Here is a 16,855-nt window from a genome sequence, read left to right as displayed (position 1 = left end):
AACACAGCCCCGAATGGTTCTATTACTATAGCGCTACCTAAAGTGGAAACATTGAGACATGAAGTAGCTAGAAACTCTGGGGTCGATGCAAGCGTCACTGGATGGTTTGATAATTTGTTTGGGAAATAGAAAGGTATCATTATGTCTGTCTTAACTAGCATAGTGGTAGGAATTGTTTTGCTAGCGTTCTCATTCCTTGTGTTAGGGGTTTGATAGTATGTACAGTGGACAAATCAGTGTCAGCTCAAATGTATGTTGCGTTTCAGCAGCTCACCATCTCAGCCTCAACTTATTTGCTATGACATTTTTTTTTTCAGTTTTATATATAGTCCTCATGTGGCTTGTCTTCCTTTTCTCCTCTTGCTGTTTTAATGGATTGATCTAACTATTTTATTATTCTTCATGACTTTGATCCATCCGATTCGTTCATTGAATTCGTGCAGAGCTTCTGTTGCCTCAGGCTGGAGTTGGAGCTGTTTATAACACGCCCTTCTTGGGTGGTGTATGACGAGAGGTTGACAATGCAGCGGATGGACTCTGGGCTAAGTTTTCATGCAAAGTTTTACTATCCTGTCATGTTGTGCCAGCCATATGACCGTGGCAGCTCTTGATTCCTCCGGACAGTCCAAAGGTAAGCTGGACAGCCAATGACGGCTAAGATCCTGGCCGAAGTAAAGGACAACCTAAGGCAGGCGTAGGCACGGGACTTTGTGTCACTGCTTACCAAATTGTTTTCAAAATTGTCTCTTTGATGGAGAGGAGTGAGGAGTGGGGCAGTGGTAGCTCAATGGTTAATCAGAAGGTTGCTGGTTCAAGCCCCACCACTGCCAAGTCGCCACTGTTGGTCGGTCCCCTGAGTAAGGCACTTAACCCTCAATTACATAAAAAAGTGCAAAGTGAGGAGGAGCATGATGGCTTATTCTTTGTTTAGTTTTTTTTGTTTTGTTTCATTTGTTTTTGTTTTGTTATTTTTCTTAACTCTTTGACTACATGATGACTTTTTCTTTGTTTTAGTTTTTTCCTTTAATTAGATTTTTCTTTGATGTGTCTTTTTATTTTAAGCCTTTTTCTTATTTATTTTTTCATACTTTGGGTCATTTCTGTTTGAGGTAGGGGCTGGATAAAATGTGTAGCATGACCATTCATGGTGGTGCATTATAAATGACTGGTTATTCAGTAGATGAGCAGTAGATTTCATTTTAAATTAGATCGATGGTAATACTGTCTTGTCTTGCTCTGTCAGTATATACATTCAGCTCCCGTTTGATGGTGCTTCACATTCTTTGATGGTGGTTTGTTATCATTTTATTTTATTTTATTTTATTTTTTGTTAATTGTTCCTACATCACCTTCTATTTCCCTGTTTACTTTTGTTTTCTTTATATTCTATTTTATGTCTCTTTATCTAATCATCCAGTGTACAAAATCAACAATCATCCAGTATATTTATTATGGTTGTAACTGCATACAGCATGAGAACCTTCATGACCTTACAGAAGACCGGAATGTACTAAACTCAGCATAAGAAAGAAAAGAAAAATTGAACTCATATGATATTACTTTAGTCATGTATTACTGATTGAAATAATTGTCAGTTGTATTGTACTCTGTATCAACATCATTTAAACATTGAAGTAACTGTATAACTAACAAGATAGTATATATTTGTGTAATAATATTAGCAACCTTCCCCATGTCCAACAGATGTTATGCATGGGCTCTGCTGGCAGAGAGAGTCACATAGGTAAGAAGGGAATGTTACAGGACGCATGGTTAAACTAATTCAATAGTTTGTATTAGAAATGATTAACTAAAGTCACAACATTATTAAAATGTACATAAAAACAATGACACATTAAATAGAGATAGTGGGACGATGGTTCATGACATAAAGTCATGAAAGGGGGTAATGAGGTAATAAAATGTTTTGGGGCAAAGGAAAGGCTAAACGTTAATCTGTATTTTCGATGAGGTGATATGTGATCTTATTAATATTTATAAAGATGAATAATGTTTCTGGGGTATCTTAATGCCTCCTTTGTAACATTGAGCTCAGAATAAAGATGGGACTGGCTATTCTCTTCAATTAATTATTAAGTCTGCATCTTTATTTTCTATTTAAAGTGTTCTTAACAAAATGACTGGAATGTAGGAAAAATCTAAGAACCCCAATATGCACACACACTACAGTGGGATATGTATAGTTTATGGCTTGGCTCTGTATGGTTTTTATCAAAGGTGTCCAGTTTAGGTTGGTAGCTCTTTTACTGATTATTTCGGATCATTTTTCCATCAATATATAGTCTATGAATAGATTTTTCCAGTGGGTGATACTAATGTTCTTAAGTATAAGATGGTGTTGAATGGATAGGGTTATTTAAAGCATGACTTCTTGTCAAAATTGCTTCATAGGTGTACTCTGGTGTGAGTGTAATTGCCAGTTGTGTATTGAGTACAGTATGTACAGTATGTACGTATGATTGTGAAACCAATTTTAAACATCTTGTGTGTAGCATAATGTACTCTATGTATTATTAATGTACTCTATGTACTCTACCGTAGCGCTTAGGCTAACGTTAGGCCAAACACTAACGATTATATGATATCGTACTTACACACACAGTAACGACAAAAAAGGAGGAACAGGAGTGAGACATGGGGACGGCATGGCCATGCAAACGAACACACACATACACACACAAAGGAACCCCAGCCTGTCCCCCAGTTGTCGGCTGGATCGAAGTCCACCTTTCCTGTTGGGGACCGCCATTCTCCGATTTGGGTAGCAGCGGCTTTTCTGGCTTTGGGCAGACGCCTCAGGATGCACACCAGCCATTCTGTCTGCCTCTGGGGTGGGCACTGGTGACACCTCCTTCTTGCCTCCTTGAGGCTTGCAGGTAGGCACACGAGCTCTGGGGCTATGTGCCGTAAGTGAAGGAGTATCCTCAGATGATGACGACACAACCTCTTTGCGAGTCACGCGAGACAACTTGCTGACTCTAGCGCGGTGTGCCTTGTGCGGAGCCTGGGGAGCCGGAGGTTGTTCGCTCTTGGAATCTGCCGACGACATGTCCATCACAGAGGCGGAATCCTCCTGTAGGGCCTCCTCCACCTCCATTAATGGATCCTTCACGCGGCTGACCTCCGAGTCCAACCGAAGGTTGACGTCGTGGTACTCCTCCCTCCGTGCGTATTCCCATTAGCCCTCCCAATAGTCCCCATAAGGATTATAGGACCCCACAGTGTCTGAACCTGCATACTGGTGTCTGCGGTGGACCCCACGGTGTCTGCAACCTGCATATAATTGTACCATTCCCGGTAATCCGCCGAGGGTCTGTAGGTCTCCGCAGAGTCCGACCCTGAACTACACTCAGGGCCCCTCCAAAATTTTCCATGAACACTCTCCCCTGTTGTACCATTATAGAGAGTGCCCAGGAGTATGGGGGGTTTCCACACAAGGGCTGGGCAGGAACGGTTATGCTCTTTCTTCCCCTTCTTCTTCTTTTTGCTCCTCTTCCCTGGCATCCTTCAGCGGTCGATGTTTCTGTGACTTATGGAGGCTGGACAGGATGCAAACACGGGCCTTGTAACACACAACGACGTTTATTGAGAGACACACAAAGACACTGGGAGGGTGCGACCAAACACACACACGCATGCACACACACACACACACACACACATACGGAGACATCTGGGAGGAGGGCCCGTACCGTGACAGGGGGCTAATAATAAATCTTACTCCCATAGGCTCGATGAGAGTCTAATTGTATGGTTTGATTTCACTATTATTTTTTCAATATCTTAGATAATAGGGTTTTGGGTTTTTTTGGAATTACGAATGTTTATAAATTCTGATATATATGTAGGTAGGTTTAGTATATCTGAATTGATCTTTGAACACGTACTTTAACTTAGCTGATCGCATTGTAGGAACTGGGTGCTTTCTATACCGTACTTTTGGACTAGTTGTGGAAGTGACATGAAAGTAGTGTTATGATAAATATATTTGCCTTTTTATATCCAGGATGTAAAGTTTAAAAAAATTTTTTGTTTGTTGTTGATGGTAAAGTCTGGATTGTTCCAAATGGGAGAATGAATAGTTTATGTGAACTACAAAACTCTGGACAAGGTCTGATTACCACAGGTATTCTGCTTCCGTTTGACAGTGCGCACGTGTGGATTCAGACTCTGGTCACAGAACAAAGCAGCTTTGGCTCATCCATCAGCTGCTGCTTTGTCCTGCCGACAGCGTGGGTTCGTTGCCAGTTGATCCAATAGATCCAACTGATCCCCGTACGGGCCACCAATTAATGTCGTTCCTTAATGTTTCCCATTCTCCAGTTACTTTATTAAGTACACTTTAAATAGAAAATAAAGATGCAGACTCAAGAACTAATTGAAGAGAATAGCCGGTCTTTATACTGAGCTCAATGTTACAAATGAGGCATTGTCTAACAATCACACAAAGAACACACATTTTTATACAGTTTTCAGATATATTAAGTCAACTTTTTTACATAGTAGCGTTTGAAATCTCCATCGCTATGTTCAAACATACATTATTCAATATGTGCAAATTGAGATCCATCATTATACAAATTGAAGCTTGACACCATTATATCCCATTGGAAGATTTTCCTTTTATTTAAACAAAGATGATCCCAACTCACACCACCAAGCACCTGCAAGATGATGTTGCAGTTCAATATCACCCTGCCCTTGTTGTAACGAACCTTGCTTAGCCACAGAACTCTCGAAGAGGCTTTCAAGTCTTTTAAAAACAGAGATCTTTTCCAGCACTAATGAATTTATTTCTCACGGGAACAGGTCAGAGTGATCTGCCTTAGACTTCTACAGAAGCCTTGAAAGCCCCTTCATCAGTGTCTCTGTTCTGCACCTACAAACTCAGAAAGGTCTCTGATCTTAAGATACCCCAGAAACATTATTCATCTTTATGCTTTCAAATACAGTCTTGCACCACTCTGCAGCTGTTACAGAGAGCTTCAAAGCCTATTATAATTAGATCACAGTTCGCCTCATGAAAATACAGATTAACGTTTGGCCTTTACTTTGCCCCAAAACATTTTATTACCTCAATATACAGTCAGACATACATGCACTCGCCCTGTAATGTTCTGTAGAGAGACGGAGCCGCTCGCAGTAAGACGAATGCAGCTTTATTAGAGAACACAATCGGAATCCAAAAACAGGCCAGGGTCGAAAATCCAGGAAATTTGTCTACGATGCAACCAAAACCAGACAGGGAACAGGCGAAGAGAGTAGTCCGACACACAGACGGATTTTCAACAAAACAGAAGCAACAAACACACTGACAAACGGCTCAGAAACGTAAAATGAGTTGAGAACACTTGGCAACGACTGAACACAAACACGGGGTTTAAATCCAGAGACTAAAACGGGGGGTAATAAACTAGTTAGGGGGCGGAACCAAAACAAGAAAACACGAGGAAACAAAACTAGGAAGTAAATAAACAGGGCCGTTACCGTGGGAACCGCGACGCCAAACACCCCACTTCCACCCCCCCCCCCCCCCACCGGTGCTGCGGTTCTGGCTGTCTGATGGAAGTAGTAGTAGACCTGCAAGCCAGCTTCACCAAGACAGAATTTATTTATTTATTTATTTATTGGTTTTTTTACATATGAAAATGTAAAAAAAAAATGAAACTGAAAGAGAAAAAAAAACGCATTTCAAATATTTTGCCCTATCCGTAGACTCCAATTCCAGGCCTTGATTATAACTTTAAAAAAAGAAAAAATGACTGATAGAAACAGATGATCATCTTTTCTTTGCATTCCTCTTACTGTTTCAATAAGCCGAATGTTAGTTCTTGCAGTTGAGTATTGGCAAAGTGTAGTGGATTGCATTAATAAAAATTTAAAGATGAAACGCAACAGTACGAGCAGTGCGATGGACTCTGCCCAACCATGAGCTGCAATCCCACAGCACTACACCTAGTAACAGTATGTGGTTCCTAGGCGCCCAATCAGCTAGTTTTAAAGTTCAACATTCAAATATAAAATAAAGTTGAAGACTTCAAAATTAGTTAAAGAGAACAGCTGGTCCTATTCTTCATTGCAGGTCAATGTTAACAAGCATTATTGAAGCACCCTCCGGAGAGCGTCTAACAATCGCACAGAGAACCCACATTTTTATACATTTGTCAGGAGTGATTATATATTCACCCCACCTTCCATTACATTAGTGTTTGCATTCATATCCATTACATCCAAACCATACATTAGTCAATATATGCAAAATGGTATTCAGTACCCACACCAGTTGGAACCCGTTACCACCACATTCCAAGAGATTTCTCTTGATCTTATCCTAAAGAGATTGTTTTTCTATATGGTTCTGAGCCTGATGGAGAGATACCTGCTCACCTAACCAGGATCCTTTTCTCTTGGGGGATCTGCCCTGTACACACATCATTCTGAAAGGACACAGAACCTCTATGCTCCTTATTTTTTATGTTATTAATATGTCTGTTAAACCTCTTTAACCTGTAAACACTCTTTTTAAAAATTACCTCACTACCTGCTCTCATCCATGTAGAAGTTGTCACCTATCGAGGACACTAACTACCCAGTTCACAGAACTTTTATGAATTCCTCATAAACCGACTAATATACAAACCTGTCAAGTTCTTTCTTTAGGTGTCGTCACCTGAGAACAACTTGCATTACTGGCGCTAACAAGCAATTGCTTAAAAACTCCTCCTGAATCTGAAAAATGTGCTGTCGTGTAGAAAAACACTGGTTAAAAATGTGAGCTACAATTCTTCATCAAATGAGATTTCAATCATTCACACCTCAACAGTGATTATAAAGTTTATTTGCAAGTGATCTGGTTTGATAAAAAAAAAAAAAATAAAAAAAAAATAAAAAAAAAAAGTTTGGTTAAAAAGATTCATCCCAGTTAGTCATTCTAAGAGCCTTCACAATAATATTCTGTATTTATCTCTATTTCATCTTTTCTATGAAAGATTTACAAAACCAACTCGTTCTCCCATAAAAAAGGAAACTAATGCAGAATGCAGTGACATTATATGACAAACATGGACACTGAGTTTGCCTCAAATGCATGCTTTTAAAACTTTTCTTCTTTTTGTATTAGGCAATCTAAAAAAGGTACAGCCAATGTTCAAATGTAAATTAGGACACCAACTCATGATTTGATTGTACAGTTATCCATCTGAATTGATAGAAATGAATTAATCTGACTGATATTTAATATTAACATTATCTCATTATTCATTGCTCAATCATTGTTTCAACACTTGGAAAAACCCAACAATTTTTACAGTCATAAGAACACCTCTGTTTGTGGACTGATGAGTGGGTGTTAACAGCTGTTTGCAGTTCTCAGTAGCTAAACATCTGTGGCGCTGCGGAGCCTGGCTGTGTAGGCCCTGAAGCCTGGGACTGGATTTGATGGCTCTGTTCAGGAGGGGGCTGTGGCTGCTGGGGCGTGGCTGCCTGGCTCTGCGGGTCCTGGGCGTCAGACCGGGTTCCATCCATGGCGGCTGTGACGTGAGCTCCATCGGCAGGAGCGATGGGCCTCCAGGCCAGGGTGGGTTGCTCCAGCGGGTGGGCTATGGGGTTGACGAAGGTGGCCAAGTTGATGAAGTGGGCCACTGACTGGGGGACGGGTGCCGCCACGCCACCTTCCCCCTGCAGCTCCGCCGTACGGTTGTGGAGCATGCCCGAGCTGCTCACAGTGTCAAAGGTCACGGTGAGGATGGAGCTGTCCAAGGTCAGGGGTCGGTCGGTGGCCGTGAGGTGACCCACAGCTACCGGCTGTAGGCTGGTGAACTGGGCAGACGCAGGCGTGCTGATGGGGGTCACTGTGATGTTGGTGAGACTCACCGAGCTCGACGGCGAGGCAACAGAAGGGGCACTGGAATCAGCCAACACCACCACCTGGGCAGAGGGCGGAGCAGAGAGCATTGTTCATCATGAACCCTCACCTCTACACACCCCTTACAGCATGATGAATTGTAACTAAACCTTTAGAGACAAGATTACATTTGCCAACTCTGAACTCTGTGACATTATTTGTGACCACTATTGCTTAAAGACAGAATAGAACAGACCTGTTGTATACTCTGGACAGCGGAGCTGGTCTCATCTCCCACTGTATTGGTGAAGTCAGATGTTTTGCTGGCGAAGTCTGTGTATTCGTCCGAGTCCGAGAGCTCCACCTCCTGCAGCTGCAGTTTCTGCCTCTTCTTGGCAGGGCCGGAGTTCCTGTGGCTTTTCTCTGCAGATAGAGAACTCTTCTCCAGCGGCAGAGACGGCTGAATAGTGCACCCGCACGCACACACAAATACATGAACATGAACACGAGTTCTGGTCAGTTCAAATACTTAACACACTGTGAAAAACAGACTTCTCTTCTCATTATTTTTCTCCTTCTGTGAAATATACATCCAGTCAATCCAATACTCCCACCTCAAACTTCCTCTCACACACACACACACACACCCTTTAACACAAACACACACGCACACCCACATACATCTCCACGTGCACTCACTCAGTCCTGAAAATACACACCTGTACTATGCTAATAGAGGAGGCATCAATTGTTTCAGGTTCTTGAAGATCTTCAAACTCCTCCACCCTCACCGTCACCACCTGGGTTTAGAGAAGACTGGTTCCAACCTCTTTTCCTCCACATACACACACACACCAGCACTGCAGCAAAAGTTGCTCTTTATACTTATATAGCCTTGTATAACAGCTAAGAAAAACCATAGAATTAAAAAAAATCAATACTTCTGCAACTACATGCAGGAAAAGACAAAAGGGGAGACTATTGGAGATGACATTTCTTTGTGTGTATGATTGTGTATGTGTAGTATGCGCATGCATGTGTGGAGCTAATGTGCCTTTGTGTGCGTCTGCGTGTTTCTATCTGACCTGCCTCTGCATGTGTGTATGTGGATGCATGCGTACATGTGCACACGTGTGTGATGTCACTGTACATACATGCGTGTGTGCATGTATGCGTTTGTTTGGGTGCACGTGTCAGTGTGCGTGTGACCTCTGGGTGTTTGCGGCGTAGGTGGCGGTTCATGGATGCTCGGGTGGAGACTTTAGTTCCACACAGGTGACAGCTCTGCGCCTCCACCTTGTCGTGTGTCAGTTGCACGTGTTTCTGCAGCATGTACTCCGTCACGTACTTCTTATCGCACACGGAGCAGCTCCACGTCTTCCCCACTGCACATACCCACAGCAGCGCCAAACGCGCTGGTTAATCACCGGACCCACCTGACCCCAACAGTGAAAAGGGTTGAGGGAGGATACAACTCTCCCAGCCAGGGTGGTGCAGCTCACCTGTGTGAATCAGCTTGTGTGTTTCCATGGTGTTTCTTTCACTGAAGGTTTTCCCACACAGCTCACACATGAAGTCTTTTATACCTGCAGGAGCACCACAATAGATCAGCCTGAACATTTCTGTCCCAGTCACTGAATTCCACCTTTAACATTTCAGTCCCTGTGTTTGTGCGTGTGTTCAGGGCCTCTAGCAGGTGTGCGTGTGTTCAGGGACTCTAGCAGGTGTGCGTGTGTCAGTACCTGTATGCCTCTTGTAGTGTTTCAGCATGTTCACTTTCTGGGCAAACTTGCGGTTGCACTCTTTACACTCATACTCTTTAATGCCTTTATGGAGCTTCATGTGGTGTCTCAGAGCATGCTTAGTCTTCATACCTGAAGAAAAACAACACATTAACAACAAATGTGCATGCGCGTGGGTGTGTGTGGGTGTGAACACACTGGTACCTTTGCCACACTCTGCACAGAGGAAGTCGCGGATGTTGTCATGGACTCTCAGGTGTTCCTTCAGCATGTCCTTCCTGGCGAATGATTTACCGCACTGATCACAGCTATGGCTCTTTACCCCTACACACCACACACACACACACACACACACACACACACACACACACACACACACAAATACAAATACAAACTGATCATAGATATAATACAAATGGAATACAAACAAAATGGAGTTCTTTCCTCGCCCAAACATGGGTCATTATTCCCAAACGTGTCATCATTCCCAAACATGGGTCAGTAACTGGTTCATGGGTCACAGAGTCCATACCCTCTCAATGACCCTGCGTCCAATCAGAGGCGGGCACAGGTGCAGCAGAAGGTCAGGAGCTCACCTGTGTGGATGATCTTGTGCCTTTCCAGGTTGCCAATGCTGTTGAAAATGCGGCCGCACATCTCGCACGGATGGATGTACCTTTAAAAATGTCACAGAAGCGATGTTTAAAATACATTTATGTACATTTCACATGGTTTCAGGTGTCATTAAAACAGGCGGTTTAAGGAATCAAAATTTTAACATGGTCCATCTGTAACCAATCAGGAGACCTCTTTACAAGAAGGCAGTCCTCCCTGGCTGTCGCCTGCATGTTTGGAGGGAGATGCTTTCTTTGGTGACTAAGTCTGTCAGAAGCTGGAACTGCCATTGTTATTCTCTCTAGATCAGTGCGCAGCAAGGAGAAGTCTGCTGGCTCGGGGGGGATGGGGTGGTGTACCTCTGCACGGCGGGGTCCGGCAGCTGCTCGCGATGGATAACCAAGTGGGCGTTGTAGGTGGCTTTGAGGGCAAAGCGGCGATTGCAGATGACACAGCCATAACCCCGCTCTTTATGCATGTCCATGATGTGTCTCAGGTAGTCCCGCCCCTTAGCAAATGTCACCTGACACACGGGGGAGAAGCACACACGCGCCAACAAACGTCCATCGACAGGTTTAACGATTCTCGCACTGCTTCCAAGCGTAGTGTGTGTGTGGTGTGTGTGTGTGTGTGTGTGTGTAATGGGTGGCGCTGCATGTGCGCGTGTGTAATGTGTGGTGCTTCGTGTGTGTGTATATATGTGTGTAATGTGTGGCGCTGCGCGTTTGTGTGTGTGTAATGAGTGGTGCTGCGCACGCGCACAAATGCGTGTTTTGAGTACCAGCCATACCTGGCACTTCTTGCAGCTATATTTGTGATGTTCTGGTTCATCCTTCTCCTCTTCCTCGTCAGAGTTGTCCTCGCTGTCCTCCATGGAGATGCCAATCTTCCTGATGAAGTTCTCTCTCTCCTGCTCACCCATCAGAGCGATGTCCTGCGGGACAGACAGACAAATGCAAAAGGCACAAACAGCGTGTGTTTGGAGGTTAAGGTACTTAACTTGTAATCGGAAGGTTGCGGATTCAAGCCCAGCCACTGCCTCTGTTGGGCCCCTGAGCAAGACCTTTAACCCACAATAACTCAAGTTCTACTCAGTCATAATTGTAAGTCGCTTTGGATAAAAGCGCCAGCTAAATGCAATAAATATAAATGTAAATTATGACAGGCAAAACCTGACCTCACGCATCAGAATAAAAGAACACCATCAGGCCTTATTCACACGTTGGCCACTATTAGCACTTTTCCACTGGCATTGTTCCAAAGCTGGTGCCAAAATCTTGAACAGGTCCGACCTTTTACACTTTCCATACTTTTCCATGGAAAAAATGGTTCTACGCTGGAACCCATGCTGCAAGTGGCTGACGGGCAGGACCCTGGCATTGGCACGTACCCACTCTTCTGCCATTTACAACTAAAAGCAGGACCACAACAACAATGGCTGAATGATTAGATATACTCTCAAAGAAAGAAACAAAGTTTGCTGTAGTGTGTGTCCTGTCATGTGTTTTGTACAATTTATTCTGATTTTTGTTTACGGATTAGGGACTGTCCACATTCAGATACGCCCTGGGCCCAGAGACCAGTGGAAACACGGGTCCATTCTTTCTAACTACGCTCGCTAGTTCACGGTGACCAGCACCGGCTCCAGCATGGGCACACACACACACGACACAGTGCAGGACTGTGGCAGTGCACCCCCTAGCAGGCTGGACGACTAGTGCAGGTATAACAGCACAGGCACGATAGTGTCCATCTCACCTTGAAGTGGACGTGAATGTGGTCTCTCAGTACGTCCACACGGAAGAACTTGCGTCCACAGATCTCACAGGTGTACTTCTTATCTCCGTGAGTGAGCAGGTGCTTGTTCATGTTACTCCGACAAGAAAACACCTGGCCGCAGATGCAGAAAAGGCGAATGTTCCAGGCACGCATGCACAAGGGGGTGACACTTTGAGGGCTACGTGCATTACCACATCACAGATGCTATATTGTTAGAGCCAGGATGCAAACACACTGCCCCCTACAGGTGCGGAGGGTAGCTTCGCTACCCCACTGGATGTGTAATACAGCAGATACGGAGGCGGCGCCCACCTTGCCGCAGATGGGACACGCTGAGGGCTCCTTCCTGTACTTGGTGGCCTCCTCCCCGTTGGCCTCCTCTCCGTTAGCCTCCTCCCCGTTGGCTTCGTGTTCTTCTCGCTTCATGTTCTTGGAGCCTGAGGAACAGCAGTGAGAGAGAGATTTTCCTCACGCAGACAACACTGTCTGCAGTTCCAGCTAAAGGGAGCTGGTGAGTTTGAGAGAGTGGAAGGGCTGATCAGCTGGGACTTCCACTCAGCAAAAATAGGACGAGCTGCCACACCCAGTGGTGAACTGAGCAGTTCAGAGCTCGGTCCAATTTCCAGCCATCTCTGTGGATATTTATTTATCCCCCAGTTGAGGCTGTGAAGTCCATCTCCAGCAGTGAGAGGGGAAGAGAGTGAGAGAAATGGAGAGAGAGAGAGAGAGAGAGAGGGAAAGAAAAGGTGAGAGGTGCAGGTGAGATGGCCAAGACGGTCTCACCCATGCCGTGGCGTCTCTGGTGGTCCTGCATGACGTCTTTGCGATAGAACATCTTGCTACAGATCTGGCAGGCGTACAGCTTGTCTCCGTGTTTCTTCTTGTGCTTGGACAGGTTGCTGTTGGTGGAGAAGAAGCGGGAGCAGATCTCACACTGGAACGTCTTATCATCTGTCAGAGAGAGACAGAAGGGTGTGCAGCCTGGAACCGTACTGGCACGACAAACGTAAAATATCAGTATTAGAAAAACATGAAATCTTAAGGTGGAGCACTACCTGTGCGACAGTTGTGAAATTTCAAGGCATTCTCAACTCGAAAGGACTTCTCACAAGTACTGCACTTGTACCTGTACTCTACATCAGGCTATAAAAAAACACGCACACACACATGCACGCACGCACACACACACACGTACATGCACGCACAAGCACACGCACACAGGCATTGTAAGATTTTAGATTACAATCGAAAGGTGTTGTACTGGCTCTAGTGATACCCTCATCTTAACAGTAAATGTATGGATTCAATCTTACAGACTAGCAAAAAGTACTTTTTCACAAGTAATTATTCTTCACTGTAAGAACATTTAACAACTTGACAAACAATAAAAGAGTACACCATCAGGATAGGCACTACTGGACACTAAAGTACCTAAGATATGCACTACTGGACACTAGAGGCTCCATATCTCTCCATCTCTCACATGCACACATGGTGTGAAAGTTTGCAGACCTCATTTTTGCTGTGCTTGTACGATATATGCTGCTTCAGACTCTCCTTCCGGCTGAACATCTTGTCACACTCGTCACATTTAAACAGCTTGTCACCTACCACAGGGAAGAAGCCACCTGAGAAATGTGCATGTGAGACAGCGGAGGTGCATATGGGCTCAGGGCCAGTCCACACAACACTGCAGTATCGCCAACATGGAGTGCTCTGGGCTTAGACTGGGGGGGTGGGGGTTACCGTGGGAACGGATGTGCCGGTTGAGGTTGCTGCTGTTCTGAAACACCTTGTTGCAGAGGCTGCACTGGTACACCCGCTTATGGTCGCCTGGTTGCCTCAGGAAACGCTTCCTTATGCCTGACCTACAGATACATTGAAGGTAAACAACACCGCTTCCTCCCTTACGCCACTCGCTGCTCTGTATCAGGGGATAAACAACATTCGCGCAAACCCTAAACAAACATAGGGAGAAGTGAAACGTAAACTGAAATCAAGTGTAAAATAAGGAACGATCTTCTGCAAGTACGTTTTTGTTCTTACTTTGCGGAGGAGAGGAGGCAGCGTGCCACTCTGGGGAGTTTCACTGCCAGACCGTCTCCATCACCCATGAGGTCCTGCATGTCCAGCACAGGCAGTGGCAGGTCTGGGCGCAGGGCAGCGAGGGACTGCTCACTAGCCACGCCCACAGGGGCATCTGCTCATATACATCGTGTTAGGCACAGTGAGGGAGAAACAGCATGCGCGCACAAACACGCAGACGCACGCACGCAGACACACGCACAGCCTTGTTAGGATGTACAGCATAGGAAGACCAGGTGAACAAAGCTATTTAACCTACATAAATCAAACCACTATAAATATGGTGACTTTGAAACCTGCTGATTTTAGCTGTAAAAAGGTACCTTGGACTATCAGAAGTGTGTAGCTACATGTTCACAGCACTGAATGGTCTATTATGGTCTAAATAAAGGAGTGGTAACGCATATCCCCCCATTTTAAAAAAGTATCCAAGTCCTTTCTATGGCTCTACACCTTTGCTGAGTTCAGCGGTTCCAGTGGCTCCAGATCTCAGGCCTCTTGCCCTGCGTTGTCTGTTTGGTCTTCGTTTGGACTCGGCTGGGATGGGTGTGGTGCTGGAATCAGGACCGCTACCCAGTGATACCACTGCTGCCACCTGCTGGACAGGTGAGACCGTGGCACCTAAGGCTGCTGGCGGCTGGGGACTGAAAAGTTGGCCTGGGATTGAAAGGGTGAACTGGTCAAACAATACAGTCTATCTGGAGATATTTTTTATTATGTCTCATTTATCACTTCTCAGCTGGGTAATGGGAAAAACATGTAGCTAGTGATTCATTTCACTCTCAAACCAACCTCCGTCATTCACTTTGGCCACGGGGGGCGCTGTAGCTCCAGCCTTCTCCTGACGGAGCCTAGGACTGATGGACACTATCCCTGAAAACCAGAAATCACTTTATACACCAAATATACACAGTACACAAGAATTATGGCAGACCAGCACAAGAAAATATGTGAATGTGAGCAAAATCCAAACCTAGAGCCGAGCAGCCCTGACCGCATCCCTCAGTGAGGCACAGCCCTGACCACAACCCTGAGTGAGGCACAGCCCTGACCGCAACCCTGAGTGAGGCACAGCCCTGACCGCAACCCTGAGTGAGGCACAGCCTTGACCGCAACCCTGAGTGACGCACAGCCCTGACCGCAACCCTGAGTGAGGCACAGCCTTGACCGCAACCCTGAGTGAGGCACAGCCTTGACCGCAACCCTGAGTGAGGCACAGCCCTGACCGCAACCCTGAGTGAGGCACAGCCCTGACCGCAACCCTGAGTGACGCACAGCCCTGACCGCAACCCTGAGTGACGCACAGCCCTGACCGCAACCCTGAGTGAGGCACAGCCCTGACCACAACCCTGAGTGAGGCACAGCCCTGACCACAACCCTGAGTGAGGCACAGCCCTGACCACAACCCAGAGTGAGGCACAGCCCTGACCACAGCCCTGACCGCAACCCTGAGTGAGGCACAGCCCTGACCGCAACCCTGAGTGAGGCACAGCCCTGACCGCAACCCTGAGTGAGGCACAGCCCTGACCGCAACCCTGAGTGAGGCACAGCCCTGACCGCAACCCTGAGTGAGGCACAGCCCTGACCGCAACCCTGAGTGAGGCACAGCCCTGACTGCAACCCTGAGTGACGCACAGCCCTGACCGCAACCCTGAGTGAGGCACAGCAGGACAGTGAGCAGTGAACCCCAGAAACATCGCTGCTTTAGATGTGGGACAGTTCAGACAGTAGTGCTCTGGAGAGGAGTACTCAGTAGGATCACCTGCTTGTGGGGGAAGCACAAGGGGCTTCAGTACAGGCTTCTCCATCTTTTTAGCATAGAAGGCTCCATACCAGACTCTCAGCTCTGACCCCGGCAACACATCCTGCAGAACAGTACACATACCGTTACTGCCAGCAGAGGACTGGTGATACTGACGCATACAGAGGACACCCACTGCTGCTTACTGAGGACACGGATTCAATTATTTGGCGTGAAACTTATAGGCACAAACAAGCGTAACTGTCCTCATGGGGGTTTTGCACTGAATCTATTACTGTACATTAATGTCATGCAAACAGCTAAACGCAAATGGTTTAACAGCTAAAAGAAAATGTTTTGCCAAGTCAAAACCACATTTTATTTGGAATAAATACAAATCTTTGTATGGACTTCAAAACATCCGAATATTCCTTTTGTAGTGGCTCCATCTGGACCTCATGTTAATAAGTTAATACTAGAATGAATACAAACACGCACAAACACAAGAATGCATTTATTATCTCAGTAAATGCACCTGTAGACTGACAGTGTTGTAACACATGTAAAACACTGCAATAACCATAGTGAACTGCAGCAGGCGCACCTGGGAGGTGTTGAAGTAGAGGTCGTCATCCTGCTGGTAGGCAGTCAGGTTCTGGTGTTTGTGGTCTGTGGCGGGTCTGACCAGCATCATCCAGTTACAGTCGTCCTCGTTCGATGTGTCCAAACTCACCACTGAGCCGTCCTTCTGGAAGATCTTCAAAACGCATCACAAACATACACACACACACACACACACACACACACACACACACACACACACACACACACACACAAACACACACACACATGAGCAGACGCACAGGCCTCCCCTAGCCTTTCCCCGCATTAGCTGGGAGCACAGCTCGAGTGTCACAGCTGGACCGCGTGCAGCATGTTTACGGTACACACCGGAAAAGCCTTCCATGTTACCTTTAGAGGGAACGTGCCCTCCGTGTGAAGGTTTCGGACCCTCCTGGCCTCGAAGGG

The 16,855-nt window shown here is 45.7% G+C and overlaps 1 protein-coding gene across 1 annotated transcript in view; it reads right to left on the bottom strand.

Annotated features, from left to right (window-relative positions):
- Positions 1-6,849: 6,849 nt before the first annotated feature.
- prdm15 (PR domain containing 15) overlaps positions 6,850-16,855 on the bottom strand; it is a 12,415-nt gene continuing 2,409 nt past the window's right edge. The window contains exons 4-25 of the mRNA XM_027008687.3: positions 16,799-16,855; positions 16,431-16,583; positions 15,848-15,950; positions 14,878-14,958; positions 14,539-14,742; positions 14,047-14,200; positions 13,747-13,868; positions 13,513-13,607; positions 13,056-13,143; positions 12,784-12,951; positions 12,313-12,437; positions 11,980-12,111; positions 11,012-11,155; positions 10,581-10,744; positions 10,203-10,282; positions 9,811-9,930; positions 9,607-9,738; positions 9,367-9,450; positions 9,074-9,249; positions 8,584-8,664; positions 8,121-8,324; positions 6,850-7,947 (exon numbers count right to left, since the gene is read on the bottom strand). The exon at positions 16,799-16,855 is cut by the window's right edge and continues 97 nt beyond it. Coding sequence (XP_026864488.2) covers positions 7,390-7,947; positions 8,121-8,324; positions 8,584-8,664; positions 9,074-9,249; positions 9,367-9,450; positions 9,607-9,738; positions 9,811-9,930; positions 10,203-10,282; positions 10,581-10,744; positions 11,012-11,155; positions 11,980-12,111; positions 12,313-12,437; positions 12,784-12,951; positions 13,056-13,143; positions 13,513-13,607; positions 13,747-13,868; positions 14,047-14,200; positions 14,539-14,742; positions 14,878-14,958; positions 15,848-15,950; positions 16,431-16,583; positions 16,799-16,855 — 3,225 coding nt within the window. The 3' untranslated portion in view covers positions 6,850-7,389. The remainder of the gene's footprint in view (positions 7,948-8,120; positions 8,325-8,583; positions 8,665-9,073; positions 9,250-9,366; positions 9,451-9,606; positions 9,739-9,810; positions 9,931-10,202; positions 10,283-10,580; positions 10,745-11,011; positions 11,156-11,979; positions 12,112-12,312; positions 12,438-12,783; positions 12,952-13,055; positions 13,144-13,512; positions 13,608-13,746; positions 13,869-14,046; positions 14,201-14,538; positions 14,743-14,877; positions 14,959-15,847; positions 15,951-16,430; positions 16,584-16,798) is intronic.

Source organism: Electrophorus electricus, chromosome 19 (assembly GCF_041902795.1).
Source record: "Electrophorus electricus isolate QZ-2024a chromosome 19, ASM4190279v1, whole genome shotgun sequence".
Taxonomy (NCBI): domain Eukaryota; kingdom Metazoa; phylum Chordata; class Actinopteri; order Gymnotiformes; family Gymnotidae; genus Electrophorus; species Electrophorus electricus.
This window is presented reverse-complemented; position numbering and strand designations above follow the sequence as displayed.